Here is a 16,377-nt window from a genome sequence, read left to right as displayed (position 1 = left end):
AAATTAGAAATTATTTCCTATAGTAAGTATTATTTCAAACATCTTCTCCTTAAGATGTTTGTCCTTTAGGTTTGAGTGGCAAATGAAGGGATAACTTACTTGTTTTTAATCACACATGCTAACACCATCCTAGTTAAATAACAATCCTTCCAGCAGAGCTTTAAGTTCTAAATGGGAGACAACAGCTATATCCATCACATCAAGCACTGTGCAAGGTCCATGTGAGACTCTCAATAAGCACTTGTTGAATGAATGATAGAAGGAAATGAACAAAGGAATTACCTATATTTGTTCTTTAGACTTAATATATTCTCATCCTTCTATATTCAAACATCAGGAAGTTCACCTAATGACACTCTTGCATATCTACAAATTTAGACCCCAACATGGTTTTTTCTTCTTAAGTTTTCTGTAGAACATCTATCAAAACTACCATCCAAACTACTGTTATTACTCAAACTATATCCTACCCCATTTTCTTATCATATTGTAAAGCAACACCCCCCTGTTCTCCATACATAGTATTGTTAATGCCTATCATTTCTTTGAACAGCTACTTGATGACAAAGTCCTCTAATATTTGTTCTGTCCATCAATATCCAAAAGCTACCATGACTTAGGTCCCCATGGACTAAAAGCAAGACCACTGCAAAACATTTATGGCTCTCTGTTCTTTAGTTCACCCCAGCTCTGAACTCTAGGACCATGTTTTTAACTACTATACATGCTGCTTCTGATAGATTTTGTATCCTGTTACTTTCACAGCTGTTCTCATCCTACATTACCTTGGTCCTAATTCCAAAAGGACTCCTCCTGATTATACTAGATGTGACCTAAATATCTTAGCATCATGACATTATACTAGCCTCTCCCTTAAACTCACTTCAGTTTTCACTATCAGAGCTAACAGTGGATTCCATTTTCCTTGATAAGATATGCCAACTCATGACTACTTATGCTTCAATATTCTTGTCAGAAATCTGTCTTCCATGGCTCCTACAGACCAAGACATGATATTATGAAAGAGAAAGGGCCTAGATTCTAGTTAATGACTTCAATCCTAGCTCTATCACATAGTATCTGTGTGACCTTATATAATTCCAGGTCTCAGTTTCTTCATTTATAAAATCAGAATAATAGTACCTGCTACATATATCTTTGTTGTGATTACATTTAACACAGGACATGTAGCCCTTAATAAATAAATACTAAATGCTCTACCATCATTATATTTACTGTCTCTAGTTGCTATATTCTTCATTAGCTTTCCATATTTCTCCTTAAACCTAAGAATTTTAGGGTCTATCAGCACAGCTTCAAATATCACCTCTGCAAAGGATTCCATCTTTTTTCTTAAGCCCATTCATACTCAACAATGGATGCGTATTTCTTACTGCTTGCAGAATTTTTCTGTGAAGATTAAAATGTCCACATTTGCAAATCTTATCTCCTTCCCACACTACTATTAGCATCTTAACTTTTTAAGATGGAAACTCTTTCCAGACACTATAGCTTGCACCCTTGGCATTGTCTTTGGCAAGAATCTTCTTGTTGCATTCCTTCTTGTTATCACTTAAGTTCAAAGCCTTATTACCTGAAATAAATTCTAAAATGGGCCCTCCTGTTTTATAAGAACAGGCTCTGTTTCCCCGATTCAGACTTTTTTGCTAAGATCATTCTATTCATTATATTTATATCCTTCCCCCTACTTTTCTAAGTCACATTCAATTTCTCTATTTAAATCCTAGCTACTCATCTCTTCAGGTCCATCTTAAATATCTCCTTGTCTATGAAACCATTCCTAAGTCCTATTTAAATAAATATACTTTCACCTCCCTGAGTACTCTTTAAGATTTTTCTCAGGGATCTTACTACTGGGCTGTAAGGTTATAATTGTTTCTTCCTTAATATTAAATTCCAAGCTCCCTGAGGGAAAGACCTATGTCTTAATTATATCTTTATATCTACTACTTATACCTTTATATATATGACTGTGCCTTTAATACAAAAGGTCTTCTGTACTACATATATAATGCCCATTTTTAGTCTTGTCAGCATTAAAATATGTTGAGCACCCTAAATCTTTAAAAACCAAACTTCAATCTGAAAATTTTTCATAACTGAGATAATACAGCTTGACAGTACTCTGTGAAGTTGGCTATATATATTTTTTTGTAGTATTTGATAGTTATAGAGACATATTAAGAAAAATACAAACCTGAAAAACATTATATACCAAATGTCATTGAGAATAAAGCTAACATTAAAGAATAACAAATTTAGAATAAATTAATTGTTACCGATCCTCAAAAGTTTTAGGTTATGTAAACTTGATTCAAAGTAAAAATATTGCTCACATTTTCTTTAACCTTATTCATTTGAAGAAATTATGCCTAAAATTAAGAAATTAAGATTACTTTCTTATGAAGCTAACAGTACTTGTTGTCTATTAGCAGGAAGAAAATAGTATATAAGAATAATTTAGGAAACTACTACCAATTAAACCCTTAAAATTAGCAAAATTTCCCTATGATCCTGTTTCTTAACCAAAGTACTGTAGGACTAATATTTTAAATATCTTATAAGATTTGCAAATATATTAAATGTAAGTTATCTTAAGTTGTCCCCTTCCCAAAAGCACTCCAGAGAAAACATTAGGTAGTACTAAGGAGGAGTAAATCAAGTATTCCCAATTTCTTCTGGAGATAAGCATAGTTGGCAATTAAAAATAAATAAGATTTAAAAGTTTCAGTTTATAGGCTTTTTCTTCCTTTGGAGATGACCCACATTCTCCCTTGAATGTGTATTCCTTGCTTCACCCTAAAAGCTTCTTTCTCTTGAAAGAGCCCACACTCTCCCTTGAAATGTGCCTCTGCTTTCCTAAATAAATCTCTATGTCTCTGAGGGGGAGGGGGGAGCTTCAGTTTTTAGTTATTGAACACTTTAAATAAAAAAGCCCCTAATCTCAAAAAATAGTACTAGATATTCAAATGCAGACATCTGAACATAAAAGATGTTGCCAAACATACAAACTTGTAAAGAAATGAGAGGGAAAAAGACATAAAAAGAATAAGCTATAAACTACATACCTGTTTAAGTCTGGCAAGTTCTTTCAAAGCTCGTCCCCACTGCTGCTTGTAATGTAGTTTAGACTTGGTTGCAGATTCCAACTTTCTTTCAAGTTCAACCTAACAGTGATTAAAATCATATCAAGTGAAACACTATACCACTGTGTACAATCACTGAAAGATAATATATACAAAGAGTCTGGCTTAAGAAAAGAGTTTATATAGTGTAACATACGACATCATCTAAAACTGTTACATAATTTACTATAAATATTATGGCACATGAACATTTTCTTGTTTAAAATATAGTCTTACTTTTATTGCCTTACAGCCTATACTAAAAAGAACTGAATTAGTTTTAACCTCCAGACGATTACTATAAATGTATTTAAACATGTATATTACAATGAGTAAAAATTAGACTCATTTTTTAATATAAAAAGCAATTCTAACTGTCCATATTCCAGTTTAGATAGCATTCTAAATCTTAGAAACCAAATATTCCTTTTGGATGCCTATTATTATGTGGAATTTGGTCTTATACTGAAGAGAGCCAGTAGAGAGATTTTTTATATTTTGGCAAAACCACCAACACTGGAAATAGTGAAATATTTTATCACAAAGCAATACTAAGAAAGAGTACAAAGTCAAAAAAATTTTAAGAATGTTAAACCCAAGAGTAAGAAAAATGTTCCTTAGTAACACACATATAACTTTTATTTTCTATTTTTCCTCAAATATATAAAGAAAAACACTACTGTGATTCAATTTAAAAATATGGTTATTTATATTGCAGCAGGCAATCTGTTGTGCATGAACTGAAGCCAACTTGGCTTAGTTTTGGAATGTACTTACTCAGTGTTTCAAACCAAGTACCAAACAAATTCATGTAGCCAAAGAAAGTTTTACTATTAAGTGATAATGTAATAATCTGCTTGGATTTCAGTAAAACACTGTCACCCTGAACTGGTCAAAATTTTTTTATATCAAGCCTATTAGTTTTTTCCATATATACAACTCCTAATGTTTCACAAAAAAACAAAAAACAAACAAAAATGCTATAAAAATTCCAACTTCATAAAATTCATATGAAAACAAAATGAAAGAAAAAGCAGACTGCCAAATTCCCTTCACAAAAAAGACCAGAACATTCTCCGCAGTAATATATGACTACATGAAGTCAAGGTCTTTTCTGCTTTACAAATCCTTAGTGCTTGGATTAGATGTGTTGACATTTCACAACTAGACTCAAGATTCTTAAGTTGAATAATATTGCTGAGATTATTGGAGATAATCTCTTCCACTTATGCCCCAAAGATTTATACACATGACTTGGTAATTTAACAACAGGCCACATCTCAGAAGAATAGAAAAAAATCTTTTTATAGCTGTGGGATAAGAGTAATATTTGATAATAAAAGATCATGAATCTTAGACAAAGATCTAACATCCTGAATGGGTGCAAGGATGAATTCCAATGGACCACTTCCACCTGAAAAAATTTGTCTGGGTAGGCTACCAGTCTTACTATAAATATTTTAAAAATTCACATTTGCATAGTTATTTATACTAACTTAAAACACAAGTATGGTTGTACATATAACTTTATTCTTGAATAAAATACCTGTAGCTAGCAAATCTGAGGCACAAACCTAATTAATTTCACCAAATCAGTGATTCCTAGCTTTTGCTTTTCTTTAAAGATATAGATGCCTCCGTAATTCTAAATATATGGCCCCAATTCCAGAAAAATGCCCATAACCAAAATTTTATACAATTTCAGAGCATTCAAAAATCTTGAATTAAGGACCCTATTGTAAACAGATTTGAGACTTCTGGAAGGCTTTGTTTTCATTTTTTTATTTAAGGTTTTCTTGGTCCATAACTGAGGAAATGTTCTCTTGAAAGGAAAATCTGGCTCAACACCTAGAGTCAATTCAGACATTACTGAAGACCAAATGCATAGACCAGTATTTATTGGTTCCAACTTCCTTGTTGATATTTCCACAATTCCAGCTCTCTACTAGAGGTATGACATTGTTTTTGTCTCTCATTTTCTATTCTCAGGTCCAATCTGTCACAAAGAACTACAGATTTCTTTCTTGTAATTATTTTCAAATTTTATTCCTGTATATTCCTACCGCTACTTAGCCTACACTTGTCTCAACTCATCTTGACTAAATGAGAAAGATTTCTTATTTCCCAGCTTCAAATATACCTACAAATACTGCAAGCCACTATAAGATCAACTGTCTATTAAAAAATCTACTATAGTCACTATTTGTCTACGGTATTAAACACACTTTTCTGCCTAGGACTCAAGGTACATCAAAATATAATTTCCATACTAACTGTTCACCTTCTAAGTATTCCTTCAAACCCTCTACTCCAACTAGGAGTTGTACCTTCCCCATCCTATCTCTTCCTGAGCCTACCAATTGCTTTCCTTCTCTTCTTGCCTAAATCTTAAATCTCAACTCAAATTTCCACCTCTACATGAGGTTGTCTTAAAACTACTAGATAAAGAACATCAAATAGTTTCTTTTATGAATTGCAGAGTTCTATAACATTCCTCTGTAATCTGATCATTCATGGTCATTTACTCTCCTTAGTCATCTAATTACATAACAAATTAAAGTGAATTTCCAAAAGAATAATACCCTTTCATTCTCTTTTATCTTTCCCATTTGTCTGAAGAGTGGGCATACAGTAGATAACAAATATTCTTGAATACACTACATAAATTTTAGACTAATTAAAAATCTCTACATTCTTTCAGTATGTTTTCTCTTTTCAACCTCATAATATTCTATTGTTTTATGCATTCCATATTTTTTAAAATCCCAATTATTTTCAAACTATGTAAAGAACAATTTCTAGGTAAAAGAAAAATCAAACTATTATTTACTTCTTACATTATCAAAGTAATCAAGAATTGCATTTAGTAAAATTATATCTTTTAAAAATTTTTTTTAGTTGTAGATGGACACAATCTTTATTTTTATTTATTTATTTTTATGTGGTGCTGAGGATCCAACTCAGGGCCTCATGCATGTGAGGCAAGTGCTCTACCACTGAGCCACAACCCCAGCCCCATAAAATTGTATCTTAATATTAATTAAGATACAATTAATTAATATTATTATTAAGATACAATTAATAAAATTGTATCTTAATATCTTAATGTTAATTTATTTTAGACTCTTTCACTGAAATTGGGAATATTTGTGTTATATTAAAAAGAACAGGCAATCAAGAAAAGAAAAAAGCTATCAATCAGACACAACTAGGAAGTACACAATAACTCAGATAGTTTTTCACTTAGGTCTTCTTTTTTGTGTTTTAATCTCTTTGTTACTATTTAAGAAATGAGATTCTGCCCTCTTCTGGCTCCAAAAAGATTTACAAAAAAAAAAAAAAAAATTCAGAAGCGTGTAAAAGTCTTGTTCTATAGGCATTATTAAGCATACTTGATGAATTAATTCATGAGGTCTAATGTAGAATTAGTTCAATTATGCATTTCTCTCTCAATAAGTTCATGGTACTGGTAACACTTTTAATATGTTTAATGATTTTTATCCTCCTAGTAACAGTGTAGTTAGAAAAAGAATTTTAATTTTAAGAATCATTTAAAATTTATTTCTATGGGGGATATTATATGCAGTTCATATTCAGGGATGACTATCTGGTCTCTGAAATTCCTCAAGATAAAGTAGGTATCAAAAAATGTTTTCCATTTTACACATCTTGTAAGAACTGATGAGACAGTATCTAATAAGTACTTCAAATATTTCTGATGAATACTACAGGAAATACATCTTCATAAAGAAATTCTTTAATACTTGATTTTTTTTCAAAAGAGGGTGGGAAATATTGAGCTAGACTCAAGTTCACTGGTAGAAAAATACAGACAGCCAAAAATAAAGGAAGTAGTTATCCAAAATATGTAAGAAAAAAAATCTACCAGCTTTGCAATTAAATGAATGTGGGAATAAAAAGATTCAAAGACAGCTTGGCTGCTGATAGGCTGCAGAAACTTTAAGTTCAGAAACACTAGTAGAAAATAGCAGGAAAGGTGACCGACTTTAGTTTTGGACATTCTGGGTTATCTTATAGAGTTATTCTTTTATGAGTATACGGTGGAGTTTTCCAGAGGCTATATGTTGTATAATATAACAACAGATTGAATACAGAGCAGATATAACAATTCAGCTGTCTTCTATTATCCAGATAACTAAAAAGATCAGTAAAAGGGTAAAACAATGTCACTCTTCTCACAAGCTTTTGTTTTAGAAAATAATTATTTTAAGTGAAAATGATCTATGCTGCTAAAACAGGGTTTTTTAGTTGAATAAATATTTTTAAACAATTCTAAATTTTAATTTTGAATACAGTAGTTACCAACAAATACAAATTGCTTTGGAATCATCAATATTTTTTAATTATTAGCTATCTGTCAGTAGGTAAATTTTTTTTTCTTAAGATGTATAATGGGTCCTCAGTGCAAAAAATTTGAGAACTGCAGTTCTAAGGCATTCATGAAAAGATTTTGAGTAGGCAATTCAGAGATAGGTCTTGTCCTCTTATACATATTTTCTACATGCTAGTTGAATCTTCTTTTTAAGTATAAAGATCAAGTTACTCTCCTACTTAAAACTCTTCAATGGTATCTCATTATTTAAATTTTATGTTTGTAAGTAAAAAATAAACAATATTCTAGGTTCTGTGTTATTTTGCAACTCTAAACTCATTTGATTCTTTTACCAACCTTATTAACACAATTTTAAAAGTATGAAAAAAAGTACAGAGAAGTAAAAGAATTTGCCCAAGGTGACACAGTTACCAAGGTGGCAGAACCAGATTGATGCAAATCTCTACTGAATTAAAAACAAAACTTATACTTCCCATGCCTTTACAACAAGTATTTTAAATCTCACTCTGTACACTGACTGTCCCCATCCCCAGTCCCCCACACTTTAGGCTGGACTTCTTCTTCACTCAATCCAGGATAAGTCTCACCCCAATGTCTTTGCAGGTGCTCACTGGACACACTTCCCATACCTCTTTACTTTACTGGCTTCTCCTCTTCTCACAGATCAGCATATATACCTTGTGAAAACTTAGGTTGTCTGTTGAACATTACACATTTTTAAATGCCTAGAGCCCAAGTGTGGGAAAACCCAAATACAAATTAATGGTAGGATATGGCTTCTAACCACGAAAAACAAAATAGGATCAATCCCTTCATCCAAACAGAGCTAGAATGCAGGTTCCCTGAATACTCCTATCTAGGACACAGAATCTAGAGAGTAGTGATATACAGAATATTCACAATGGCAACCACAAAACAGTTTTCAGCAAGCAGTATGACCTTGTAACATTGGTACACTTTATGCTTGAATATAGCCCTTGATGCTCTGCCACTGACTCATTTTTAAAATGGACATGTTTCTCCTTTTCTCTCCCTGCTCCTTCCTAATCTCTCCCCCTCACTAATCTCAGGGGAAACAGGATTACCTTTTTCCTCATCCTACGCAAAGTTATCTGTCCTTCAGCACACACACCACAGGAATGAAGTAATTTAGACTTTGTGGATGGTACCACAATATCTCAAAAATGACTATCTCCCAAATTAACAAGTGAATTACAACTCTCAACAGAGAATACTTGGAATGTAACCTTTAAATCAACTCTTTATAAGCCCCCTGCTCCTCTAGTTGGGAGAATCAGTCTCTGGGACAGGAATCCTCTGTGCATCTCTTTTGCTACCAAAGCAATAAACCTTCTTTTTCCTTTTTCTCAAAACTAGTCCTCATTATTGGATTGTCTGTGGGGATAAGGCCCAAGCTTTTGGTAACAACATTAGAATGAGAAGATTCAGGATTCCGTGACGAGAGCGTGATAGCAATTCCTAACAGGGGCATCCTAAGCAGACCACTTGAGACAGGAAAGATACTGACTGTGACTTGCTTCTTCTAGTTCCTGCCCATATTGTGAGACTTGTTCTTCATTCACTTGACAGTTTGTGAATTTCTTTATTTCTAAAGTTAGTGCTGCTTGCAATCAAATATTCTAATTAGCATGAGCTATAACCGATATAAACCAACAAATTAAATTACTAACAATGTCTTATGCCTTGAATTCACTGATGTGTTATTTCATATTAGAATAATACAGTGAAACATTACATTGTATACACACATATTATTCGCTAATTTTATAAACTGATTACTTGGATTAGTGTCAAATATTGACATGGGTACCTTTTCCAAGGTGAGAAGATTTATTTCAGACTGTAGATGGATTTCTGGTTTGTTGCTTTGCTGATCCTTGAACTGTTGAAAGTCTTTCTCCAAAATCTTATACTTATTTTCAGCATCATTAAGCTGTATTTAAGAAAAAGTATTTGTAGCCACTTAAAGACAATCATAAGCAAAGTTTAATATTATAGAATTCAAGTGTCTTTTTCTCCTTATTCTAAAGCATATCCATAGTAGAAAATTGGGAAAATACAGAAAGTATAAGGAGGACAATGAACATCTTCAATAATTAAAAAAACTGTATATCAACAGATTAAAAACTTTTTATAAGTAAAAAATTAAGAATCAGAGGGCTAAATAACTGAAGCAATGCCAAAGAGCTAGTGAACTAATCAGTAGTGAAGGCAAAAATAGAATTTAGATCATTTCATTCCCCAGAATAAGACTATAACAAAAGCAGTCAATACTTGTAAATTAATAGAGAGGTGGGGGTTGCCTTAACACCACAATTTTCCTATGAACAGTTTCAAAAATATGTTTAAAAATTGAGGGTGTAAAGATGTTCTTTTAAAATCTGAGTTTTTTTAAAGCATCCCCCCCCTTTTTTTTAACCTTTATTTTTTAAATTTATTTTTATGTGGTGCTGAGGACGAAGCCAGTGCCTCACACATGATGCTAGGCTCTACCACTGAGCCACAACCCCATCTCAAATCTGAGGTTTTGTAATTAAATGTAAATAATGATCATTGAAGTCATTTTGGGGAACAAACTAAATGACTCCATCATTAGATATAACCTATTATTTCTTTCTTCAGATTTAAGACACAACAGACATTGAAATACTGAGAAAATCTGTAGCAAAAATGCAACTTAAATCATCACTGATAAAATGTTCTAATCAGGACATATCCAGTATCTTTAGGTAATGAGTTGTTCCATACATGAATAGTTTCCATGTAATTGAAGTTTAACTCTTTCAACATCAAAAGTTGAATAGAAACATTGTAAAGTATCTCCCTCATTTTTTTTGTTTTAAACAAAAAACATAATAAACTTAATACTACATTTGGTAGTTTCTTCACCATTCAGCGGTATTATCATAAATAGCTGTTGTTACTATCAGGTTGTAAATCAACAAACTATTAAAGCATGTTGGGTTCTTTTCCTGTTGCCAAGTAGTCCACCAATTACAATGATTTTGAGTTCTGGTACCTGCTTTTTTCCACTTAAATATAGATACTTTATCTTCAATAGCTCTCACTGAAAAATGTGTTTAACTGACTCTTCTACCTGTCTATTTAGAATTGCATATTTAATAATGTTACCTACTTGGAGCGATATCCTAAAAAGTTTTCCTTATACATAGGATGTGAAATGTATATAGTCCTGGACTTGACAATTTGAACATCCTAGAAATTTCCTGTTTACCCCCTCATTCTTAGAATACTGATTCAAGAACAGAGGTGTGCCCTTAGTAATTTTTCCACAATATCAGTTCTTTCTATGAAGGATCCTCTTACAAAAAAATGTAAACTATTTATACCTGTCTTGGACAGGGCACAGATGTACTTTCCAAGGACTTTCCTGATGATTCTAATATATAGTAAGAGGTTTTGTTCTAGACACTTAAACATTCCTGATAAGTAGAAGAGAAGCATTACTGGTGAATCCCATAACAGCTGCCCACTATTACAACTTTTTCACCTTTTAAATTAGAACTCCAAAGTAACAATCAAATTCATATTTACAACTACGTAAATAATGTGTCTATAACTGATTCTGAGCTGCTATGGAAACTACTCTTCATGCTAGAATGTACTGAAGACTTTAAAGGTATCCCTCATACATACTAATTTTTACTGAAAATTTCCAAGAAATATAAAACTTAATTTTCAATAGCTTAGTCTTTTTCTCTATAAATATTTATTGAGTTCCTGTCACTGGTGACAACTGACCTGGATTCCAGGCATACATCTATAAATCAAAACAGTTTTTAATGGAGCAAATAATCTGACAGTGATTAAATTATCATACTTATGAACATATCAGATCTGATACATAATAAAAAAAATAGGAAAGTAATATTCCATTAGAACATATAACAAAAACTTGACCTAGATTGGGGAGTGGGGGGTCAGTGAAGATTTTTTGGGATAAGTGATACTTTAGATGAAATCTAGAGTTCACGGGGCCCAGAAAAAGCAGCACACATAAATATCTTACCAGGGAAGTAAGGATAGCATGCTTCAGACACTGACAGAAGATCAGTGTGGCGAGAAAACACAACAGAACTGAAAAATTAGTAGATGAGATTCAAGACAGGCTGGTACAAACTATGCAGATACTTGTGGGGCAACGTAATGATTCTGATCTTTATCCTATGAATAGTAAGGAAACATTGAAAGGTTTTTAAAAAGAAGGGTTTTATCATCCCCAAATTTCAAAACTATTCTGACTGTCACATAAGATTAGATGAGGGGCTGGGGATGTGGCTCAAGCGGTAGCGCGCTTGCCTGGCATGCGTGCGGCCCAGGTTCGATCCTCAGCACCACATACAAACAAAGATGTTGTGTCCGCCGATAACTAAAAAATAAATATTAAAGTTCTCTCTCTCTCTCTTCCTCTCTGACTCTCTCTTTAAAAAGAAAAAAAAAAAGATTAGATGAGCCCATCTCCGAAATACAGAACTCTTATAGGAAGAAGGTCAGGTATAAATGGGAAGATCATTTAGGATTTAAAACATCCTTTAAGACATCCAAGTAGAGATGTCCAAAAGATAATGTAGTATATGAGACTCAAGGGTATAGGAAAGGTTTTGAATATAAATATGAACGCCCCAAATGTACCTACAGATTGTCTCTGAAGTCAGATTATTTAGTAGAAAGTAAGTCCTGAGCTTGTTCAACATTTAATAACTAGATAAAGAAAGATCAGCCTGAGAAACAGCTTTAAGGGACACCAGAAAAGTGGAGGAAAATAGAGTGGTGGTACAGAAGTCAGGAAGAGAACATATAAAAATAAGGACAGTAGTGTTGATCATGTTACTAAGTTTTAATAAGAAATGAGAAATGCCCACTAAATTTAGTGACTCAGCCACCAGTGGCTTCTCTGACAAATGGGGACAGAAAGCCAAGTGGGATGCATTAAGAGGTGAGGAAATGGAGAGGACATAGACAATTTATGAAGTCTGATTCTCAACTAAACTCTGTCCAGTGCCACATTAATATCTACATTTACTAAGAGGAGATTTATCAGAAAATCATTTTATATTAGAAGTTACCCTAAAATACAGTAGTTCATCACAAAGTTATAAAGTCAGGAAAAGTCTTCCAATATAGCCTTAGCTTTAACTTAGAAAAACAAGATCTAGGGCTGGGGATATGTAGCTTAGTGGTAAGAGCTTGCCTGGTGTGTGTGAGGTCCTGGGGTTCAACCCCTAGCACTACCAAAAAAAAAAAAAAAAAAAAGAAGAGGATAAGGAAGGAGGAGGAGGAGAAAAACAAGATCCAACTTAAAGTAAATCTGAATCACAGTGTAATAAATATGATAAATAGCTCAAACCACAGTAAATGGTATCATTAGTGAGTTAATAAACGCTAAGTGTAAGATGATGACAACCTGCTGCTGAAGTCGGTGCTTATCCTCTTCTAGCTGCTTGATCTTTAATCTTTCCAGCTCTACTTGGTGAATACAGTCTTCTTTGGCCCTACGGACACAGTCCTGAAGTTCTTGCATGTTCCGTTCACGTTCTGATTGTAGTTCCTTTTTCTCTCTTTGAAGCTAAAAACAAAAGCATCTCTAAGAGGCTGGCCTGTTGGAAGCTGCATTATACTGTTGGATAGTCTATTATCCATATATTTAGTCAAATGTTCAGAATATTTATAAATCATCTCTTTTAGTTATCAATGTTTATACTGATTTTATAATTTTTGATCATCATTTAATACTAATAAGTAAATAAAAAATCCTTATACAATTTGTATAAATTCAGCTGACAAGGCCCTAATCACTTAACAAATTTAATTTCCTTTATTAACAACTTCAGACTCCCTGCCTAATCACTCAGAGGATATATTTAAAATTAAACAACTAAATCATCAGGAAATTACAGAAACTATATAATGGCAAGATTAGGGTAATTTGCTAAGAAAATTTTAAGAAACATTATGGTTAGAGAAGGGACACATAAATTTAATGGGAGAAAATTCTAATCATTTTTAAAGGGTAAAACTTAGTTAAGATCTAAGAAAAGATAATTTAGCATAATACTAACACAAGCTCTCATGCTTCCTTGGGATATAATCTTTAATGGACAATAAAGAGGAAAATTCCCTTCTCTCTGGAAAAAAATTAGAATTATATGCTCCCATTTTATGCTACATTTTCTTTTTCTAGGCAGTGTAACTATCCATTCCTTCTACATAATTTTAACCAAAAACCTTCAATATTGAAGAAGTCAGCCAAAGTTGAGTAAAATAGTTAACTAGTACAAGTCACACTTTTGTATCAGTTCCTAACATTCTAACATATCAAACATTCTTTACCTAGGTGAAGTTTTCCCCACAATGTCTGAAGAACACTCCATGAAATATAGTAAGTATAGAGCAAAAATAAGTAAATGGTATGAATTTTATAGACTATGAAATAAGAATATATGATGGATGAATGAAATACCTCTGTTTCTGCACTGGCAAGCTGTTGTTCTCGCTTTTCTAAGTCAATTAGGGTTTTTTGAAGTTTCCCTTCTAAAATACTATATTCAGCCACCTAAAATATAGTTAAAGAAAAGTTATCTTAACATTCTCTCCACATTCAAAGCACACACAAATTTAAAAATACATATCATTTAACTGAAATACAATCCGAAAATAGGAAATAGTCAAACTACAGGAACCAATCCAAAGCAGAAATTTCTTCTACCCTAAGAAGGGGAGACCATCTTGTTTATGTTTGCATATCTACAGTGGTATTCAGTTTCACAAGGAAGCCCACTCTTCTACTGGGCAAAACCAGACTACTAGTAAAATCTTGTGCTGAGTCAAAACCTAATTCCTTAAAATCTTCTAGTGTTCCTTTGAAGCCCTCTCAATCACTTATACTCTCTTGTCTTAGAACTAATCCATTTGCTAGTGAGATCAGCTAGTGAGGTACACAAGTTCGTTATATTCATTCAAATCTGACTTTTTATTACATTCTAGTCAGAGTTCCTGATTAGGCCCCTGGACTAGTACCAATTTCTTTAGAGATAAAGACTACCTTTAAGGAAAGTCTTGTTCAGGATAAGAGGCTTACCTGCTTGACCTATACAGGATGCAGGATTCTCCTGGTGTTTCTTCAATTTAGGCTGATCACTTTTTATGAGAATTATCAAAACCAATTTTTCTCCTCTTTTACTAACTAGTCTCCAGGTCTAAGACCCCATCCCGATCTTCTCTTTCCAGTTGACAATAAATCCCTGATTTGACACTCCTTAGAAGCCTACCCTTTAATCCTATTTTTCTATCCTTGGAAAGAGAAAAGAAAATGTTTCATCACACATTTGAGCATGGGGACAGCCATCATACATCTCTTCCTAGTTTTTTTTTTTTTTCTTTTCCAAGATAAATACAAGTTTCAACAATTATTCATAGGTTATAATTTCTACATTATCTACTATCTTGAATTTAATGTAGAGTTGAGGTTCTTTTTTTTTTTTTTTTTTTTTTTTGGTAGGGGGGTACCAGGGATTGAGCTCAAGGTCACTCAACCAATAAGTAACATACCCTATTTTATATTTTATTTACAGACAAGGTCTCACTGAGTTGCTTAGTGCTTAGCTTTGCTGAGGCTGGCTTTGAATTTGAGATCCTCCTGCCTCAGCCTCCTAAACTGCTAGGATTACAGGCATGCACTAGTGTGCCCAACTTCAAAGTTCTCTACTAAGTCCTAAATGTGATATCCAGATGTAACATCATTAGTTCAGAGACCAAACACCATGTATTGCTAAAGACTAGGTTGACCCTTATGCATGGTGGCACACACCTGTAATCCCAGTGAATAGGTAGACTGAGGCAGGAGTTCTGCAAGTTTGAGGCCAGCCTCAGCAAATTAGCAAAGCACTATCTATGCAACTGAGTGAAACCCTGTTTGTTTCAAAATAAAAAATAAAAAGGGCTGGGGATGTAGCTCAGTAGTAAAGTGCCCCTGGGTTTGATCCCTTGTACAAGATAAAAAAAAAAAAAAAAAAAAAAAGACTAGGACAACCAAAGTCTGTTGACTTATCTAAAATTACCTTTGCTAATTAAAGATCTCAGTTACACTGTTAACTAATATCAAAAAGTTTCTAGTGCTTGTTTGTAAATCTGGCATAAGCACACTCATTGTCCAAATGACTCTCTTAAACTAACTGCAGAATGTGACACCTTCATTTAATGATTTAGGCCTAATAAACCAAAGCATCAGGATTATTGCTATATTAACTCTGTGAACTCTACCTAAAAATATGTTAAGCATGTCTTCCATTCTTCACCAAATCATTAATACAAATACCTAAATATTTGTTTTTCAGAGTTTTGTCTCAGGATGCCTTCTCTTGCACAATATAACCTCACGGATGATCTCATCTTCCTACTACCATCACATATACCAAGAACTTCCAAATTACATTACAAAATCAAACCTCCCTCCTGAATTTCAGGTTTATAGACCTAAATACCTGTTGAATATATCAATATTTTTCTTATATCTTAAACTCAAAAATGTATAAAAATCTGAAATCATAATCTTTTTAACTAATATTTATTGTATATCTAGCATATGTAGGGCAAAATAAAATTTGAGTGGAAATGATATTCTAAAAATGATATTCTCAGGGAAGGCAAACTATATGTAAGTGCGTGAATATTTAATATAAGTTTAATAATATGCTATTAAAAATAAATCAGAGTTGAGAGGACAGTTATAGAGGGATAGAAGAGGGACACTACTTTAGATAAGGTACAGAGAAGACCTCACTGAGATTATTCTAAGCAGACATCAAAATTATCTTTGAAGGAAGAGAATCCATAGAT

The 16,377-nt window shown here is 32.9% G+C and overlaps 1 protein-coding gene across 1 annotated transcript in view; it reads right to left on the bottom strand.

The window, feature by feature from the left end:
* The window catches only part of Cep120 (centrosomal protein 120), a 78,850-nt gene that overhangs the window by 12,162 nt on the left and 50,311 nt on the right, over positions 1-16,377 (bottom strand). The window contains exons 16-19 of the mRNA XM_026396200.2: positions 14,003-14,095; positions 12,947-13,108; positions 9,332-9,454; positions 3,090-3,188 (exon numbers count right to left, since the gene is read on the bottom strand). Of these exons, the coding sequence (XP_026251985.2) occupies positions 3,090-3,188; positions 9,332-9,454; positions 12,947-13,108; positions 14,003-14,095 (477 nt within the window). The remainder of the gene's footprint in view (positions 1-3,089; positions 3,189-9,331; positions 9,455-12,946; positions 13,109-14,002; positions 14,096-16,377) is intronic.

The sequence above is a fragment of the Urocitellus parryii genome, chromosome 1 (genome assembly GCF_045843805.1).
Source record: "Urocitellus parryii isolate mUroPar1 chromosome 1, mUroPar1.hap1, whole genome shotgun sequence".
In the NCBI taxonomy this organism is placed as follows: domain Eukaryota; kingdom Metazoa; phylum Chordata; class Mammalia; order Rodentia; family Sciuridae; genus Urocitellus; species Urocitellus parryii.
Note: the sequence above shows the minus strand (reverse complement) of the source record. Positions and strands in the feature narration are given on the sequence as shown.